Source organism: Pituophis catenifer, unplaced genomic scaffold, assembly GCF_029215685.1.
Source record: "Pituophis catenifer annectens isolate HBS135680 unplaced genomic scaffold, rPitCat1.0.hap2 SCAF_3, whole genome shotgun sequence".
Classification (NCBI taxonomy): Eukaryota; Metazoa; Chordata; class Lepidosauria; order Squamata; family Colubridae; genus Pituophis; species Pituophis catenifer.
The window spans coordinates 143,273,340-143,291,264 of NW_027256883.1; the positions used below are offsets into that span (position 1 = coordinate 143,273,340).

A 17,925-nucleotide genomic window follows, 5' to 3' on the forward strand; every position below is an offset into this window, starting at 1 on the left:
TTAAAGAGCTGAGAGTTTCAAAAAATATTTCCCTAGAACCAGGATTCGGGATCCAAAATTATGACAAAAGATTCAGAAAACGATGCCCTAAACTTTTTGACCACATTATAACTCTACAGGGATCAAAACACGGTTTTACATTATAAACCTTATGTTTATGTTATGAAAAGGTTTATGTAGTACCTTACTGTATTGTGAGTTCAATTACATGGACTGTGAAGGCAAAGCACATTATAAAATAAAGTAGCATAAGTGTACGCACAGCAATTCTCATACAACATTTGTCAAAAATATTGTCCAAGCCAAAAGATTTAGAGGAGAGAAAAGTATTTGAAAAGAAAGAAATGAAGTAGTTGGCAGGAGGATTTGTGATAAAGGGAAAATGCAAAGTATATCAATAGCCTTTTTCAAAACACACATTTTTTGTTTACTACATAGATTACAAGGAAAAATGATCAGCTTTCCCTTTTTCAAACAGTTAAAATTAAATTTCCCAATTAGGAGTTCCAGAAATCAATACCTTCAAGATTTTTCCATCATATTAAATAAACCCACAGAATATGATAAACCTAACAGTAAAAGTGTTTAATGGCTTCATGAAATAAGAATTATTTCAGTTCCAATAAAACCAATTTTGGCTTCTTATCTGGTTCTTTATCAAAATGTTTAGACAATTTGAATATAACAAGTCAAATGATTTTGGCCCATGTGTACACCCACTCGTCGAGAGAGAATATTAGGTTTTATTTAAAATATTAAAAATTAAAAATATTCAGAGTTCTACAGTATGGTTTTTCACTGATAATCCAAGTGCTAATTCACTTGTGTTCCAAAAGGAAAGCTGTGAGATAAAAGAGGAATATTAACCATTTTTTGGTAAGATCCTTAAAACATGTTTTATCCTTTGCTGGAAAGATATCCCACAATTTCTGCTCTGGATATACATTTCTTTGTTTCATTTGGAGTCCATCCTTAGCAGGATATGACATAGTGATAAAAACATTGTTATTAGATACCTTATTAGTTTGTGGAGTAATCTCTATGAGATGTTCATTTTGTTTTGGTCTTCTTTATACGGCCACATGAATCTTTTTGGATTCAATATGTTTGAGAACCAGCCTCATCAATTATTCCAAAGGCATATTATTTCTCATATTTATATTTCGGTCAGCTACTTTCATCTGTATTGCATCTCTCCCCATTTTTTTAAATCACTCACATTCATATCTAGGAAAAAAATAGCCACCCAAGCCAATAGAAACAGAGCTATAAGAAGCCTCTCTAATACCATTGTAGCTTCGATGCACTATAAGCTTTGGAAAAGAATGCAGAGAAAAGTAACTTCTCCAGTCTTCCATTCAACAAAGATAAGGGGGAAAAAAATTCAGCCCAGCCCAGACAGGGGTTAATAAAGAGTTCATCAGATTCAATACGAAATTGTCTTGCTCTTTAAGCCATCCCATCTGAAGATGGGTCAAGAATACCTTTTCCCATTATTTCTCCGAAAACAGTGGAAAGAAAAAAAAAAGAATTAGAAAAAGAATTAGAAGGCGCATGTAATCAATCTTCTCCTTTACAAAATCCAGTAGTTCTTCAGTCTGCCAGATACTGCATCTTTCAGGGCAAGAGACAGGCAATGCCTATTAAATGTGTTTTTCTTCTCCAAAGAAATGGGGTCAGTAAAGGATCCTTCTAACCTTAATACACTAAAGCTTTAATGAAAGGCAACTGCTATTTTAAGATTTTATGAGAGGATTTTTTTTTTATACGTGTAACAAAGAGTTTCAGACACCTGTACCCATTACTACAGAGTTTCCACAGACTCTTTTTATCTGAATCTCCAAGCCAGTTCTTATAAACTTTTACAAATCGTTAGACCCATAAATGAGGCTTAGTCATGAAGAAAGCTAGGTCTTGACATACTCAACTGTTATGCTTTAAAATAAGACTGATATGCTACAGTGTCTTTCTTTTTTTTATGGTGCTTTCATTACCCTACGTTCTCTTGACAAAGAAGGAATTTTCTCAAAAGTACAGATACAGATCAACAGCATTTATTCACTTTCAAATCCTACCTCAAAATTACACTAGAGTCGTTTCTTAAATATGAATGTATACCTGCAGAAGCCCATTTAATTCAGTCCATGAACACTGTCTGATTTCATCAAGTATAAGGTAAGGAACAATGTTTCTTCAATAATATGAACAATAATTGCCTATAGTTATATTGTTCCTCTTCATTGACAGTGTTGTGGCCCGCCAGCGGCCTGCGCGGATCGTGGCTGATCCCGACGAGGAAGCTGGTGTGGGGTTGTGCCAGCAGCCTGCGCAGCTGGCGCTCGTGTCGGACAGCGAGGAGGCTGAAGAGGATGTGGTGCCAAAGGCAGAGACTCAGCCAGGGTCTTCAGAACCTCCAGAGGCTCCTTCAAGTGGAGAGAGCGAAGTAGAGGAGCCTCTCCTCAATGCTCGAGCACGCAGGGCTGCCAAAAGGCAGGAGCGGCTACTCAGGAGGAGGAGATCTACTCGAGAGTAGGCCTTGAGGATAATTGGCCACTCCCTTAGCCTATTTAAGTTGCATGCAACTAGTGCATTCTTGCTGGAAACAACTCATATTATTATCAGAGTATTTTGGTTTATCATATCTTGCTTTGTGGGCTGGTTGCCAACCTTTGCCGGTCTTGTTTATTCTTGCTACTTAATAAATTTGATAAGGACCGTTGGTGTGTGTCAATATCCTTGGAAATCCGGAGCTGGGGCAGAACAACAGGAAGGGAAAAATACTAATCATTAGACTCTTTTGATAGAGCTGTACAACTTTGTTGGTGCCACAGACCACAACTTGTCTGTCAAATGAGTCATCCTCTAAAAAGTGGGTGGGGCCAAAATAAAAATTAAATTTTATTTAATTGAAATATAAATTTAAAATTAATTCAAGATGTCAATTCGATTATAATTTTCATATATATTTAATGATTTCTCTCTTCCATTACATTAAAAATACAATTTGGTTAACCATAAGTTACATCATTGTACAGGATAGAATTTTGGAATATTCAATGTAGTACAGTGCTTTTGCAAATGGATTGCATTTGCAAAGATTCATGAACTTTGTTAAAGTGGTCCTTGCTATATCATTATTCAGCTGCACAGCCACTTTATCTCAAAAAGAATACTTGATGGTGAGTGATTCTCCCAAGCTGAGGTCTTGATTGTTTCCACACCTATAGGCAGACTCTTGTCAGACTAAGCATTCTACTATCTGCATATACCATATACTTTGAGAACTATTGGGGAGGGCCTGCCTTCACCCTCTTTGTCTCACATAAAATATCTGGATTTAACTGTCTCTTATTCCATTGGAATGTATCTCCTCCTGCTTAGGAATCCAGCCTACCACATTCCATAACATTGCCCATGCTTTTGGTATTCCATACCTAGCACATAAGCAATACACCCAGAAAAGAGACCATGTTTTCCAGTAAGGTACTTTGTGAACATTCATCTTCAAGTTGAATGCTCTTGTGATTAAATCTGGCTAATCATTTGCCTGATGATTAAAAAAAAGATGCTGTCATATTTTTGACCATGGATTTGTATTATATGCCATCAAAATGAAAAATGATGTGTTGCCCTATTCCTTTTTAAACATCATGGCATCTGGACAATGTTTCATCATATATCTTGGTTCACCAACAAATGTTAAAGACAGGATAATGCACTATCTGATATTTCTAAAATCATCATCATTCAATGCATCAATTAGGCCTTTGCATATTGTTAATCTAAAGCTTGCTTGAGTCATTCAGTTGAAATTCAGTCTCTTGCATTCAGTCTTAGCAGCCACATCAACTACATATTGTTGGAAAAGATGCCCTCTCCTTAAAAGGTTATTAAACTCATTCCTGTAGTGCATTATTTGATATGCATAAGTAATACTGCTGTTAGTTTGTTGTCATTTGGAGCTAATGTCAGTCGTCATCTCCAAGAGGAAAGAAAAGTATATATTGAAAACTGTCACAGGAGTGATGGGACTCTAAAATTATTTGCAAGTCACCTTCTTGTTTTTTCAACATAATGTACCACAATGTTGTTCAGTTTTTGTGTTGTTTGGTATAATGACAGTGACTTTGTTAGCAATTTGTGCATTAAAACTTTCTCATAACCAAATGCTGGTCTCCAGTCAAGATCGATGACTATGAAACTTTGTGGCATGTCTCAAATTTGTTCTTTTGCAAGTCAAAGGGACACAATGTATGGATTTCATCCTGTTGTAATAACTTCCTCCATAATTCAACCATCTCACATTGAATTCTATCATTCGGGAATATACCCATTCTTCTACTCTGTCTTGAGGATCTATAAAGTAAATTTGAGTAAGTTTGGTTTGCCGGTTGGTGTCTAGCATTAAATGTCCGATCAGTTACTCATTGAAAAGGCTTTGGCAATTTGTAGATATTACAAATTGTCTCTCATGACTTTTCCTTTCATACAGGTAAACTTGGTGGTTTCTCCAAGGAATAGGAACACATGACAGTGAGGGCAGTTGTGCATTTTGACTTGCTTTTTCTCTGTTGAGGTTTTGTTGTTGAAAGAAGTGTTGTTGTGTTGAGGAACTTTCACAGTAATTTTTGTTTGTCACAGTCCCCTTTCCTCCTCCATCTTTTCTTGTGACCTCATTAGGTAACTTTCTTTGTAATTCCAGAGATGTGTAGCCCTTTTCATAGTCTATAGTACTGATGATATTTTATTGTATTTTAATTTTTACAATGATGTTGTATGTTGCTTTTCTTGCCTCAGAATGGTTTGAAATCCCTGCTGGCTTTTCCATTGAGTTGTAGCAAGCTGTGAGAGACAGTGAAAAAAAAATAGACTTATGCTACCTCCTGAGGGCTAGGGCAGGACCAGTCTATTAGATCTCTGGTGGCGAAAGGAGGCACCAATCTACACTCAGTTTCAAAGTTGTTTTTGTTAGTTGCGAAGTTGTATCTGACCCATCGCGACTCCATGGATGACATTCCTCCAGGCTTTCCTGTCCTCTATCATCCTCTGGAGTCCATTTAATCTCATGCCTACTGCTTCAGTGACTCCATCCAGCCACCTCGTTCTCTGTCATCCCATTCTTCTTTTGCCCTCAACCAGTTTCAAAGTAGGGAGTGATTAATAAATGAAGCAGGATGGGCAAAGACTAAAGTACAGTGGTTCATGTATTTGTCTGAGACCAGATAGATCCAGTTTCTACACCATCTGCAGTCATAGCAGCCTTATTGATGACTTTCAGCCCAACCTACCTCATGGGTTGTTGTGAAGAAATATAGGAGGATAGAGTGCAGAGGTGAAATGCTCCCGGTTTGGCCTGGTTTGGCCGAACTGATAGCGATGGTGGCCGATGGTTGGGAGAACCGATAGCAATGGTGATGCAAGGCTCCGCCCACCTGCCCAGTCATCATTACTTCCTATTTTTTAGTAACCTTGTTTTTATCCTTTGCACATGTGCAGAAGGGTTTGCACATGCACAGAGGGTCCGTGCACGCACGTGCACTTCTGAACCTGTTGGGAAGGTAAGTAGATTTCATCTCTGATAGAGTGCTATATATGCCTTGCTGATCAAAGAACATGTGAATGTCTGGGTACTTAGAAGGTGCATTTAAAGCAATAAAAATATCCATGTCTTTCTTCATGTACCTTAAAAGTTATTGCTTCTTTAAGAGCCAGACGATGAGTCAATTCCTTGCAACTATGTGGGGGAGGAATCAAGGGACTACAAGACTGGCTGGGAAACTGTCATGGAACATTGAACACAAAGATCACATCATAGCAAGAGCTGCCCAGCAGTGAAGCAGCAGCCAATAGCACTGAAGCAGCTACAATTTCCCTAAACTTCATTCCTTTGGGAATCATGGATTCCAGATTTTGGACATATCCTGTAAGTTAGCCCATTTGAAGTATCTTTGTTCAAAAATTATTGCACTCATGACAATGAGAGTTTTAGTGGTATATAGATCAATAAATCAATTTGGTATGCAGATGTTAAGAGATGACTTGATTAAAGAATTAGAAGTTCTTTAATGTTGACCAGACAATGAGTGTCTTAATTTCTACAGCAAGAATATGAATTACGAGCAATAATTTATAGAACAAAAATAATATTTATAATGTATTGGACTCTATTATATTTATATAGACAAGAGTTGTCTAAAGCAGCACTTTGTTGGAGATGTACGGTAATAAGGACAACACTTTTTTAAAAAACACACACATGAACATTTCAGTTTAAAAGAGTCAGTATTAAAGCAAGAAAGTAATCATCACTGTCATTATTGTCCGATTCATTACTGTTTCTTGCTAAATAAATCTGAGAATCTTGCAGGCAAGTTGAAAGGCAATGGCACACTCTTTAAGTCTTGTAAGGACTTCGCAAGTAGCATCCACTGCATTTTTTATACTACAATAAATACTTAACACAGTTCTTATTTTCGCTGCCTGTCAGGTACAGGAAGTCTAGTTATGAATTGTTGAGAAATGGTTATTCAAAAGCTTAATGACAGGTTTTCCACTTTATTTGATTAATGAACTATAATTAGTTACAAAAGGCTGTTCTTGGGAATGCAGATTTGGGTCTCCTGACATTATCCTCCTCTACTGCACCAGCCATTAGTTATATTTGAAGTCCAGCTCGTATGTTTCAGAATACTGCGATTAATATTCCTCTAAATATTATACCCATATTTATTAAGCATTTCTTTAAAAGAAGAGTATTTCTATAGACGAGAACAAACACACACACACACACACACACACAATTTCCGCATTTATACATGCAAATATTTACACACACACACACACATCAGATAATTGTGGAGTGCAGTGTTTTGTGGTGGCATTCCTCCTTTCTCTGAGATTAGTTTTATTCAGTGCCGTATGGGGGGGAAGTCTAGTTCTAGGTTCCTTCTATGTAGGGTGTGTCTGGGCTTGACTCTACATCACTCCTATTTAACATAAATATTTTATAATATATAAGAACGTTTAACATGAAACCAATGGGTGAGGTGATCTATCAGCACAGAGTGAAATATCAGTATGCTTACAATATTGAATTATACCAATTCACCCTTGGCTGGACAGGTGATGTTGTCTAGGTGCTTAGTCAGTTCCTGCAGATTATGAAGGTCTGGATGGGGATAAACAAGCTATAAGGTTGAGTGTCTTTGGGGTTTTGAGTACCCTAGATCAGGGGTCCAGGGCTGTGGCTTGGTACCGGGCCATGCAAGCGGCGGGCAAGTGCATGAGCACGCAAAACTGCATTTGCAAAGCAGCGTGCGCAAAACCATCCCCCCACACTACCACTGCTAGTCCCCAGAACCAGATAGGTTGGGGACTGCTACTCTAGATGTTTAATCTTTTAACTCTCAATGGAGAATACTCCTCCAGACAGAGGTGCTGCACAGTTTTGGAGTCTTCAAAAAGCAGGTGTCAGTCTACTGGGGCTTTTGCACAAATCCTAGACAGGGAGACCATGAAGTCCTAGACAGGGAGACCCCAACCGGGGGGGGGGGGGTTGCCCCCGGTTCGGACCGGTTCCCAAGAACCGGTAGTAAAATCGGTGGGAGGCCTCACCCACCGCCCTGGATGTCATCAGCGATCTGCGCATGCACAGAAGCAAGGCGCACGCGCTTGCTTCGCTCGCCCGCGCAATCTTGTTGTGAACCAGTAGTAAAGGTAAGTAGAACCCACCCCTGCCTTGAATCCTGTTCACTCTCCAATTGGATTACTGCATTGTGCGCTACATGGGGATGTCCTCAAAAATACTTGAAAGCTTTATCCAACTCAGAATGCAGTAACATCTACAGTTTTAAACTTGCCCAATTTATTTGAGTTACCCTGCTGTCGCGCAAATGGCATTTGGTTCCAACATGCTTCTGGATATATTCAAGGTTTTGGTTATTGTCTTCAAAGCCCTGCAGCCCACATATCTCCAAAGATCTCTGCTTGTCCCATTAGATTTGACACACAGGTGTGCACAAGGCTCCTCTATTAAACAAAGTTATCTTGAGGAATATAGAGTCATGTTTTCTCTGCATGGTGCCATGCTGCTCCTGTGAAACAGCCTCCTCCCTGAGATCCTCAACCTCCTGGCCTTCCAGAAGACTGTGAAGACTTGACTTTTCTTCCAGGTCCTGGATCAGGATATTAAATAAGCCCCAAACAGGTCCATTTGTGTAGCTGGGTATCCTATATGGTGCCTTGAATACTTTATTCTGGTTTTTGGCTTGATTTGTAAAGGTTTTATTAAATTGTTTTTAATAAACATTTGTTAGCCTCCCAGATTTCATATGAAAATTGGCAGTTAAATATTTTTTTAAAAATAAACAAAAAAACCAGCAAGTTGCTCTCTTGGTGGATCTGAATAAGCTAGCAGGAATCAATATATGACCCAATAATACTGTATAGCACACTAATACGAGTAGGAGAACCATGATTATTGTGCTCACTACTATACTGCAATATATTGAAACTTACTCTATTACTGCAGGAAGCTTCTACTGGCATATATTATGGGATAGCTAGCATTTAATAGCTTTATCTGAGTGTTTATATGAACATCAATAGGAGCTTGTAATGGACCGCTTGATTTAATGCAGAGAAGATAGAGACATATTAAGTGAGGCTAGGGCACATCTCTGCATATTTTTTTACCAGTATTAATTATAGACACTCTTCTGTTTGTCATGGCTGTGAGGCCAGTATGGTTGCATCTGATTGCTGACATCCAATTAGCACCACCCAGAGAGCACGCGCAGCTTAAGGCAGGGGTCTCCAACCTTGGCAACTTGGCCAATCAGCTTTGCTTTGCTGGCTGGGGAATTCTGGGAGTTGAAGTCCTCCAGGCTTAAAGTTGCCAAGGTTGGAGACCCCTGGCTTAAGGGATGCTACAGATGTGGGTGACTTTGTGTATAATTACATGGATTGTGTGCATATGTTTATTTCTCATTGTTCTCATCATATCTTAAATAAAAAAATAAATAGTATTAAGAAGTTATATTCTGGCACAATAGCAAAAGAAGGCAATTGTGTGCCAAGTAATCTTTCATTTTGCAATTTGTTCTAAATTTTGGAATCATTAAACACATTGTAAGTAAAAAAAAAAAGTTAGTTATCCTGCTAGGTCTAGTTGGGTGTAGTTGAGTCTACACCATGACAGCATCCAGTCTTCTATGCAATTATACAGACATGATGATTATTTTTATCATATCCCTAGAAAGCTGGCTTTCCATTTTTGTTCTCCTATCTTGCGAGAAGTGCTGGCATACATACAACAGATTTAAGCTAAAAACAGAATGGAAGTCTCATATTGATCTTAACATGTAATGAAATACACTATACCGTTCTTAATACTCTGTGGATATAGGAACCTGAACAGCTATTGTCAGCCACTGCCACTACTACACAGCCTAGAAATGCAAGACATTTCTGTTTCTGCACAAAGCTTCAAGAGATAAATCCCATTTCATTCCCTGACAAAGGAGCTACTAGCCCTGGAATCTTTCCATGCGGCTAAACGTATTGCAAAGCTTTGAGCTTGCTACAGATTAATAGTCAAAGATGACAGGTTGTTGAAAGGAAAAAAAAGGTCCTATAATACCATTTTGTTTATTATTTATCTCAACCAGTGAATTTGTTCGAAGCAATATTCTTTCTCATAGCCATATGCAAGCCGATATAATTTCGAGCTTAATATCAAATATCAATAGTAGATGTAAATAGTAGCCATAATTTAAAATACCGTGAGCTTTCTTACGGAGCTTCCGCTGAGTTCATCTCCAGACATGAGACAAAAATGTACACAAAGTAATTTTTCCAATGTCACAGCAAAGGTGGCAGTTCTAATAATCCTGTACATGCCTGACAAAATATATATACATTTGTGTATATAATACAAAATGCAGGTCAGAACTGATCTATTTAGTTTATTTATAATGGCAGACCTAAGAGTGATCTAAGGAGTAGCTATAAAAGTGAATTTCTCTGTTCTTTGTTCAGAAAAGTCTAGCCTGAAGTTTTGGATGTCTTCCTGAATGAATTATTCATCTCCAATTTCCCCCATTCCATCCCATCCAGGAAAGTACAGGTAATCCTCAATTTAGGGCCACAATTGATTTATGTTGCTAAGTGAGAAATTTGTTAAGTGAGTTTTGCTGCATTTTACGACTTTTCTTGCTACATTTGTTAAGTGAATCACTGCAGTTGTTAAATTAGTATCGTGGTCGTTAAGTGAATCTGATTTCCGCATTGATTTTGCTTGTCAGAAAGTGATCACAAGATCACCGGGGACACTGCAACTGTCATAAACGTGAGTTAGTTGTCAAGCATCCAAATGTAAATCACATGACTCTGGGGTTGCCAAAATGGTCGTAAGTGTGAAAAATGGTCATAAGTCAATTTTTTTCCAATGCAGTTGTAACTTCGAACAGTCACTAAGCAGACTGTTGTAAGTCGAGGACTACCTGTATTTTCTCAGATACCGCTGGGAATTTCTAGTTTTATCAACTTTCTTCTGCAAGTATGAGTAACTCTTTGATTGTGAAGAACATTTTATTCTTTTAATTATGTTTGTTTGATCTTAGTTAATTCAAGATGAGGTGGCCTGAAGGGGGGAAAGTATTTTTAATTTTGGAAAAATGTACTTTTTGAAAGTGAAAAATGTTATTTTTAAAATTTTAAAAAGAGTATCAGTAAAACATAAAATCAAAACTTTTGCTCCTTTGCAAAGAGTACATTTTGGTTCCCTTACATATCAGATTCAATAAATGTCTGCAATACAAAGCAGGTTGGTAGGCTGCTCTAATAATAATCACCTGCGCTCCCACTGAGTTAATAAATCAGGATGGATGAATTAATTACTTCCAAAATTATCTCAAGCATGAGAGACAGTTGATGTCTTTCAAATTAGGAATTAATTATTACAATGAAACTCAAAAGTTGCAGGCGGTTTTAAGAAATGAGCTAGGGAAGATTACTTCCAAGTCAGTGGGCTACTTCATCTCCCCCGATATAATTGGCAGAGCCTGCCATCAAGAAAGGATAAGAGACATCAAAAGTATTTCTAAAACTATTAAACAACAAGCATAAGACTTCTCCATCAAAGGCTAAGGGAGAGGCTTGGTCTGCTTCAAGAAGTTTAAAGGGATCAATTATCTCCCGATGCTGAGTGAGTTACATCTCAATAGGAGATAAACAGATTTAATTTTTTTTCTTCCAACCTTTATACATTCTTCCTACAAGTTGTTGGTTTCTATTGCTCTGCCTGCCTTCTGTTCCTAGCTACCTGCACTCAGAGACAAGTAGTGAGAATGGCAACAGACTATTTATACCACATTTTCTCCCTTCTGGTTTCTCCTATGACTATGAAACAAAATACAGTTAGGCAGAACTATTACTCTGACCAAATGCCCTGAAGGCCAACAGGGCAGAGCTGAGGAGAGATACCTAAGTATATTTTTACTCTTTTCCATTTCTAAAGAGTTTCTCTTGTGCGGGATGAGAGAGAATACAATAAAACCAGTTTGTTGGTCGCCTCAGTGCTACTCAAGTCACTACACTTCTTTCAACCTTTGATACAAATAATCATAAAGAGTGGTGGAAAAAGAGGATGCCATGTTCGATTTTTTTCTAACGATGCTAAGCCAAAGTTTAATATCATAGGGAATGGAAATAATCAATCCTGTGGATGTTGTCCATGGGACTATAGGACTATGGATTACATAATGTTCAATTCTTCTTTTTGGAATTCTTAGAACTGACATATTCACCAAAAAAATGCCAGAGCTATGATCTTTATTTCATTTTAAGGGAAAATTAGAATATGAAGGGTTGGTATTCCCCATTTTTTTGTAGGAGTTGACCAGGCTGAGTCTGAGGGGTGGGGGTCAAACATGTCATTAGTCATGAATCCATGCACACCTGCAAGAGGTCTAAGTCCAGTCACCTTGAATGCTTTCTTATTCCTGCTCATTTTCCTTGACTGTTAGTAGTTCAGATTTTTGTAAAAAGCTTAAGTTTGCAGTAAATCTTTATACTCATTTGAACTACCTGAATCTCCTGATTCCCCTGGCGCTTGACATTTTTAACTTCACCTGAATGTGCATTTTCAGGTATTCCTTAAGTCTGTTCAGGCCACTGTTATTAAATTGTCCTTTTTCTGAGCACAACATTGGTCAGTTTTGAAAGCATTATAGGATCAGTTATGATCTTCAGATGAAAGCTTCAGCATTTGACTGTTGAAGATATTACCATCATACATACATATATTTCAGAATTGTGGTTAATGATTTCAGCATCATCAATGGCAATGTACCTGTTTAAGTCACGATGTATAATTGGCTGGGTAAGATTGTGAAGATACTCCATACCTTTAGCAACATCTACTGCAATGATTAATTTTGACTGCAAGTCGAGGTTTCTGCAATGAAGGGAAAAGAAAGACTTGCCTTCATCAAATTAGAGACAGGTGAAATGAATTTGTCAGACCTCCTGATTAGTAACTAAATTGATAACTAGTATTTGTCATAAGCAAATCAATTTGTCTCTCCAAGCAATTTAAAATGAGAAATTATCTCTAATTTGCAATAGGTTTGTTCTTAATTAGAACTTAGATAAGTTATTCATTTACCTACTATTCTATCTCTTCTAATATCTTCCAATAATAGATTTGATAGTCCAATAATCTTTAGAAAAACATGGTGGAAAAGACAAGATAGAACATATCTCATGATGAGCGTGAACATTCATTACTACTAGGATGTCAAAATGACAACAGGTGTATTGTTAAAAGGATGCAATTATGCAATTTGTGCCAGTCAAGGCATAATGTTTGATGCAAGGATGTAAGTAGCATCATTTGTGAAATGATATCAGGATCTCATTATTTGCCCACCTTCCTCCTTGTTACAATTCATGTTGTTCCTGGAATTTATGCTCATGCCTTACTAATCTCATGGTAAATGGAAGCTCCCCTGAGGCAGGCGTAAAAGGAATAGATTTGTTATTTTCATGGAGGAAGCCTAAACCCAATCGTTATGCATAATCCTTTCCTGTATTTATCAGTATATTGCAAATTGTAATGTTTCCGAGACAGAGAGCAAAATCAGACGGCAAACATATCTATTAATCAATATGGAGAGAATAGATGGGCAAATGTAGAAACACATTTGCTTAAGATTCTTTATGCTGCAGCTACTGTTTCCTACATAAGAATCATAAATAACTTTTGCTGACTGCTTTCAGTTATATTTTCAAAATACTGTTGGTGTATTTGTAACCAATTATATTTAAACCCTGGAATGGAGAAACTGATCAAATCAGGAAAGGAGATGTTTGCTTATTTGTTCATTTGTTTATTTAGGATTTTCTTTTTTAGATTTTAAAAAAAATCTCCAGTATGAAGCCTTGAAACATAATGAATAAATCAACTCAACCAGGCACGCATATGGAGAATGTGGCCTATGGATAATAATGATGGTAATGGCATTATGTGAAATTTCAACATGCATAGCAATCCCTAGGAGAGCAAGAGACAAAACATTTTCATGCAATATTGCAACACAAATAAAAGGAAATGGAGCTTGTATCATGATGTCAAGATGGACATCGTGATTAAGGAAAAAAATTCTGAAGAACAATTAATAAGTGGAATGACTTGCCTTCAGAAGTTGTGGATACTCCAAGGCTGGAGGTTTTTAAGAAGAGATTGGACAACCATTTGTCTGAAACTGTATAGGCAGTGATGGCTAACCTTTTTGCCATTGCATGCCAGAAGCAGGGGGGGTGCACATCCATAATTCTATGCACTCTGCCCCCATGCATGCACGTGTGAACCCCCCCCCCCCGCTCCCCTTGCTCCTGGTACGTGATGGCCCAATAGGGCCGTTTTTCTCTCTCACCAGGCTCCAGAGCCATTTTAGGAGTCTGGGAAGGACAAAAATGGCCTCCCCCCCGGAGGCCCTCCAGAGACCGGAAATGGCCCATTTGCCAACTTCTGGTGGGATCAGAAGGCCTATATTTTGCTGTCCCCAGGCTCCAGAGCTTTTCTAGGAGTCTGGGGAGGGTGAAAATGGCCTTCCTCACCCTCCCCGGAGGCCCTCAAGAGGCTGGAAATGGCCCATTTGCCAACTTCCGGTCCCACCCCAGACTTGCCCCAGACTCACCACGGACTCGCCCTCCCCAGACTCCTAGAAAGGCTCTAGAGCCTGGGGAGAGAGAAAAACATCCCCCCCCGAGACCTACCACCCCCGAGGCCCTCCGGAAAACAGCCTGTTTCCCTACTTCTGGTGGGTCCTGAAGGCCCGAAAATCAGCTGGCCAGTGCATGCATGCATGCCAGAGCTGAGCTCACATGCCCACCTACGCATGCCACCTGCGGCACACGTAACATAAGTTTACCATCACGGGTATAGGGTTTCCTGCTTGAGCAGGAGATTGGACTAGAAGAGCTCCAAGGTCTCTTCCAACTCTCTGATTCTGACATCATATTAATGTTGTGATAAGGATTGGATGCTTGTATCAATATCTCATATTTATAATTATGTCTGTAGAAAGTGAGTTGATTTATGCCAAGAAGTCTCCTGAACCAACACCTGCCAGAATGAAATTTAGGCATGGACTATTTTTCCAACTGGTTATCTCCATTGAGGAATTTGGGTCAATATAGTTGAGAAAACTACTCAATATTTTTTCCCAAAACTAATTGTCATAGCCTTCCCATGGAAAAGTGCAGAAAATAATCTGTGACTAAAGGAAAAAGAAAAATTCTAGATCAGGCGAATGATCACTACGGTTTATTAAACCTGTTCACTGGATCTTTAGTAACAGGCAACTGCTTTTGTGCACCTTGACTTGTCTTGGAAGAATATATAAGTAAGGTATATATTTCATCTCTATAAATATTCTTGGAATCAGAAAGATATGATCACCAGGAATTCTTAGGTTACGGTAATCATTTTGAGGCAACTTGAAACCATACCTCAGGTTTGAAGCCTGAACCCTGCTTGACAGTGTCGCTGCTTCTAAAGAATGTCAGCCTGTCTGTTTTACAGCTCTCTGTTGTAACATGCAACCTCCTCATGCTCTTAATTTACTTTACTTTCCAAGCTACTAGTTCTGTGTATATTTTTGCATTGTACATTTTACTTTACTCTCACTTTTTTCATACCAGTGTAACTTATCACCTCTTTTCTCCTCCTTCTGCAGACCTTTCTCCATTGCCTCATCAATTTTCTTCTTCTTTCCTTTTCCACTGGATCACTAAGGATCTCAGTGTACAGCTAACTATAGATAGGGTCATTGTGGGCTTTGGGCAAATTCATGGAACCCATGCAAGAAGCTCTCCTTGAGTGCTCACCTCTGGCCAATCCACTCTGCCTTAAATTAATATGGTTGTGATAGGTCAATTTACCTTTTTTGCTCATGCAACAGTGAAAAGAGAGATCCTCCAGATATATATTGAGTGACTATGGCAAACTGACTTGGATCGTCCAAGCAAGCACCAACAAATTGAATAACACAAGGATGATTGAGTCGGCACAGAATGGAAACTTCACGGCAAAACATATCGACATCTGATTTAGAGCAATAGGTATTGGCTCGGTAACTGATAAAGAAAAAAAAGAATATATATTTTTATGTATATATATATAATAGCTTTAAGGGTGCAAATTTAAAATCATAATTAATTAATAAAATAACTGAATAGAAGATACTATTAATGTTACCGTTTGATTGCAACTATTTTATTTCTGCACCTTCCTTTGTACACCTTTCCAAATGATCCTGCAACAAATTAAGAACATACCGATAAGTATATGTGTGCGTATGCTAAAATGAGCATATTTTCCACTTGCTTTTACCTGAGCCAATAATTTCATGGAACTCTATTTCTGAGAGCTGGAGGTGAAAATGGGATGGCAAACCAGCACGAAGTAGGAGAACATCTGCCTTTTCTGTAAAGCAAAAATGTGTACTAAAAGCCTTGAATTTAGCAGCAAATAAATAAATTACATCCTACAAAACAAATTTTCACACTATGAAACAAATAAATAAATTGCCATCTTTTAAATTATATATTGGTTAGCTAGTATCTCAGCTCCTCTTTGTTTTAGTATTTTACAAAGAGTTCACATAATAAACAAATTTTCAACATCCTATCCGTCTTAGAGCTTTTTGGGTTTAGAAGCTTATCACTAAAAGAACAGTGCTCCAGTTCGTATGCATACTCTATCTGCATCATGTAATGGCTGCAGAAAATCCTTTATACAAGGAATTAGTTCCTTGTCTGTCTAACAGAAGCTTATGAAGCTATTTCTATTGCCATTGCGATCTACTGTTGAGTGACTCCTGGAATTGGATTTGATACACAACTTAATTTGTAGATTAACTTATTATTCCATGTGCTCTGCTATAAGAGGTCCACCCAAACATTTCTCAAAGAAACATTTGAATATGTCTCTTGATCAGATGGGCAGAATAAAACTCTTACAGAACTCAGAGCTTTTATTTGGAAAGAAAATTAAGAAAGGACACGAATCAAGAGAATGATTGACTTGTTTTAGCTTTACAGACATAATTTTAAAGATTCTTTTAAAATGAAGGCACAAACTAAATCAAATGAAACTTATGTTATTATCAATACTAATTTTGGAATATATAAAAAACAAATCTCAGTAAGAATGATGTCCTAGTGACATAGGAGGTATTGCAATAATGTCAGTGAATACTTTATGCTCTATGTACAGCTTTTCTCAATTACAATTCTTACTGAATTTAAGCCAAACTTCCAACCATCCAAATCACTGAGACTGCTTTTTAAGCTGAGGTGAGTTTCAGCAGGTTCTAACCAGTTCTAGAGAACCGGTAGCAGAAATTTTGAGTAGTTCGGAGAACCGGTAGTAAAAATTCTGACTGGCCCCGCCCCCATCTATTCTCTGCCTCCCAAATCCCAGTCTGATTGGGAGGAAATGGGGATTTTGCAATAACTTTACCCTGGATTAGGGAGGGAATGGAGATTTTACAGTATCCTTTCCCTGTCACGCCTACCAAGCCATGCCCACCAAGCCATGCCATGCCCACCAAGCCACACCCACAGAACTGGTAGTAAAAATTTTTGAAACCCACCACTGTTTTTAAGGTATTTCCACATGGCATGTCTTCCCCAGTGTCCCTACAAAGAGGCCTGGGAATGTCCCAATGACAATAGTTTGTGATGAGGTCATTTTGAGTTCCATGGCATAGCTGACAACTGCTTCCTCCACCTGACAATGCACAAAACACAAAAATCTACACCAGCTTGAGTCACAAGCCTGTGTCATCCTGAGTCCCCTCTATTCTATTGCACCAATATAACAAAAATAAAGTCATTACTCCTCTCATCTTAAAAAGAGCAGAGAGATGGTGGTGTGGCACTAAGTCATGTGATCTGTAGTACAGGTAGTCCTTGACAACAACAGTTCATTTAGTGACTGTTCAAAGTTACAACAGCATTGAAAAAAGTGACTTACAACTGTTTTTCATTGTTACAACCTTTGCAGCATCCCCATGATCGTGTGATCAAAATTCAGATGCTTGGCAACTGGTTCATAGTTATGACCATTCCTGTGCCACAGTCATGTGATCCCCTTTTGCGACCTTCTGACAAGCAAATCAACGGGGAAGCCAGATTCACTTAACAACCGAGTTACTAACTTATCAACTGCAGTGATTCACTTAATAACTGAGGCAAGAAACATCATAAAATGGGACAAAACTCACTCCACAAATGTTTCACTTAATGTCAGAAATTTTGGGGTCAATTGTGGTCGTAAGTCGAGGACTACCTGTATAGGAAAGGAGCATGAGAAGTCAAGGGATGGGAGAAACAGAATTTCCTGCCAATGGAGAA

At 38.2% G+C, this 17,925-nt stretch overlaps 1 protein-coding gene across 1 annotated transcript in view; it reads right to left on the bottom strand.

The window, feature by feature from the left end:
* The window catches only part of TNNI3K (TNNI3 interacting kinase), a 217,574-nt gene that overhangs the window by 114,957 nt on the left and 84,692 nt on the right, over positions 1–17,925 (bottom strand). The window contains exons 14-17 of the mRNA XM_070941265.1: positions 15,899–15,991; positions 15,764–15,821; positions 15,448–15,642; positions 12,353–12,457 (exon numbers count right to left, since the gene is read on the bottom strand). Coding sequence (XP_070797366.1) covers positions 12,353–12,457; positions 15,448–15,642; positions 15,764–15,821; positions 15,899–15,991 — 451 coding nt within the window. The remainder of the gene's footprint in view (positions 1–12,352; positions 12,458–15,447; positions 15,643–15,763; positions 15,822–15,898; positions 15,992–17,925) is intronic.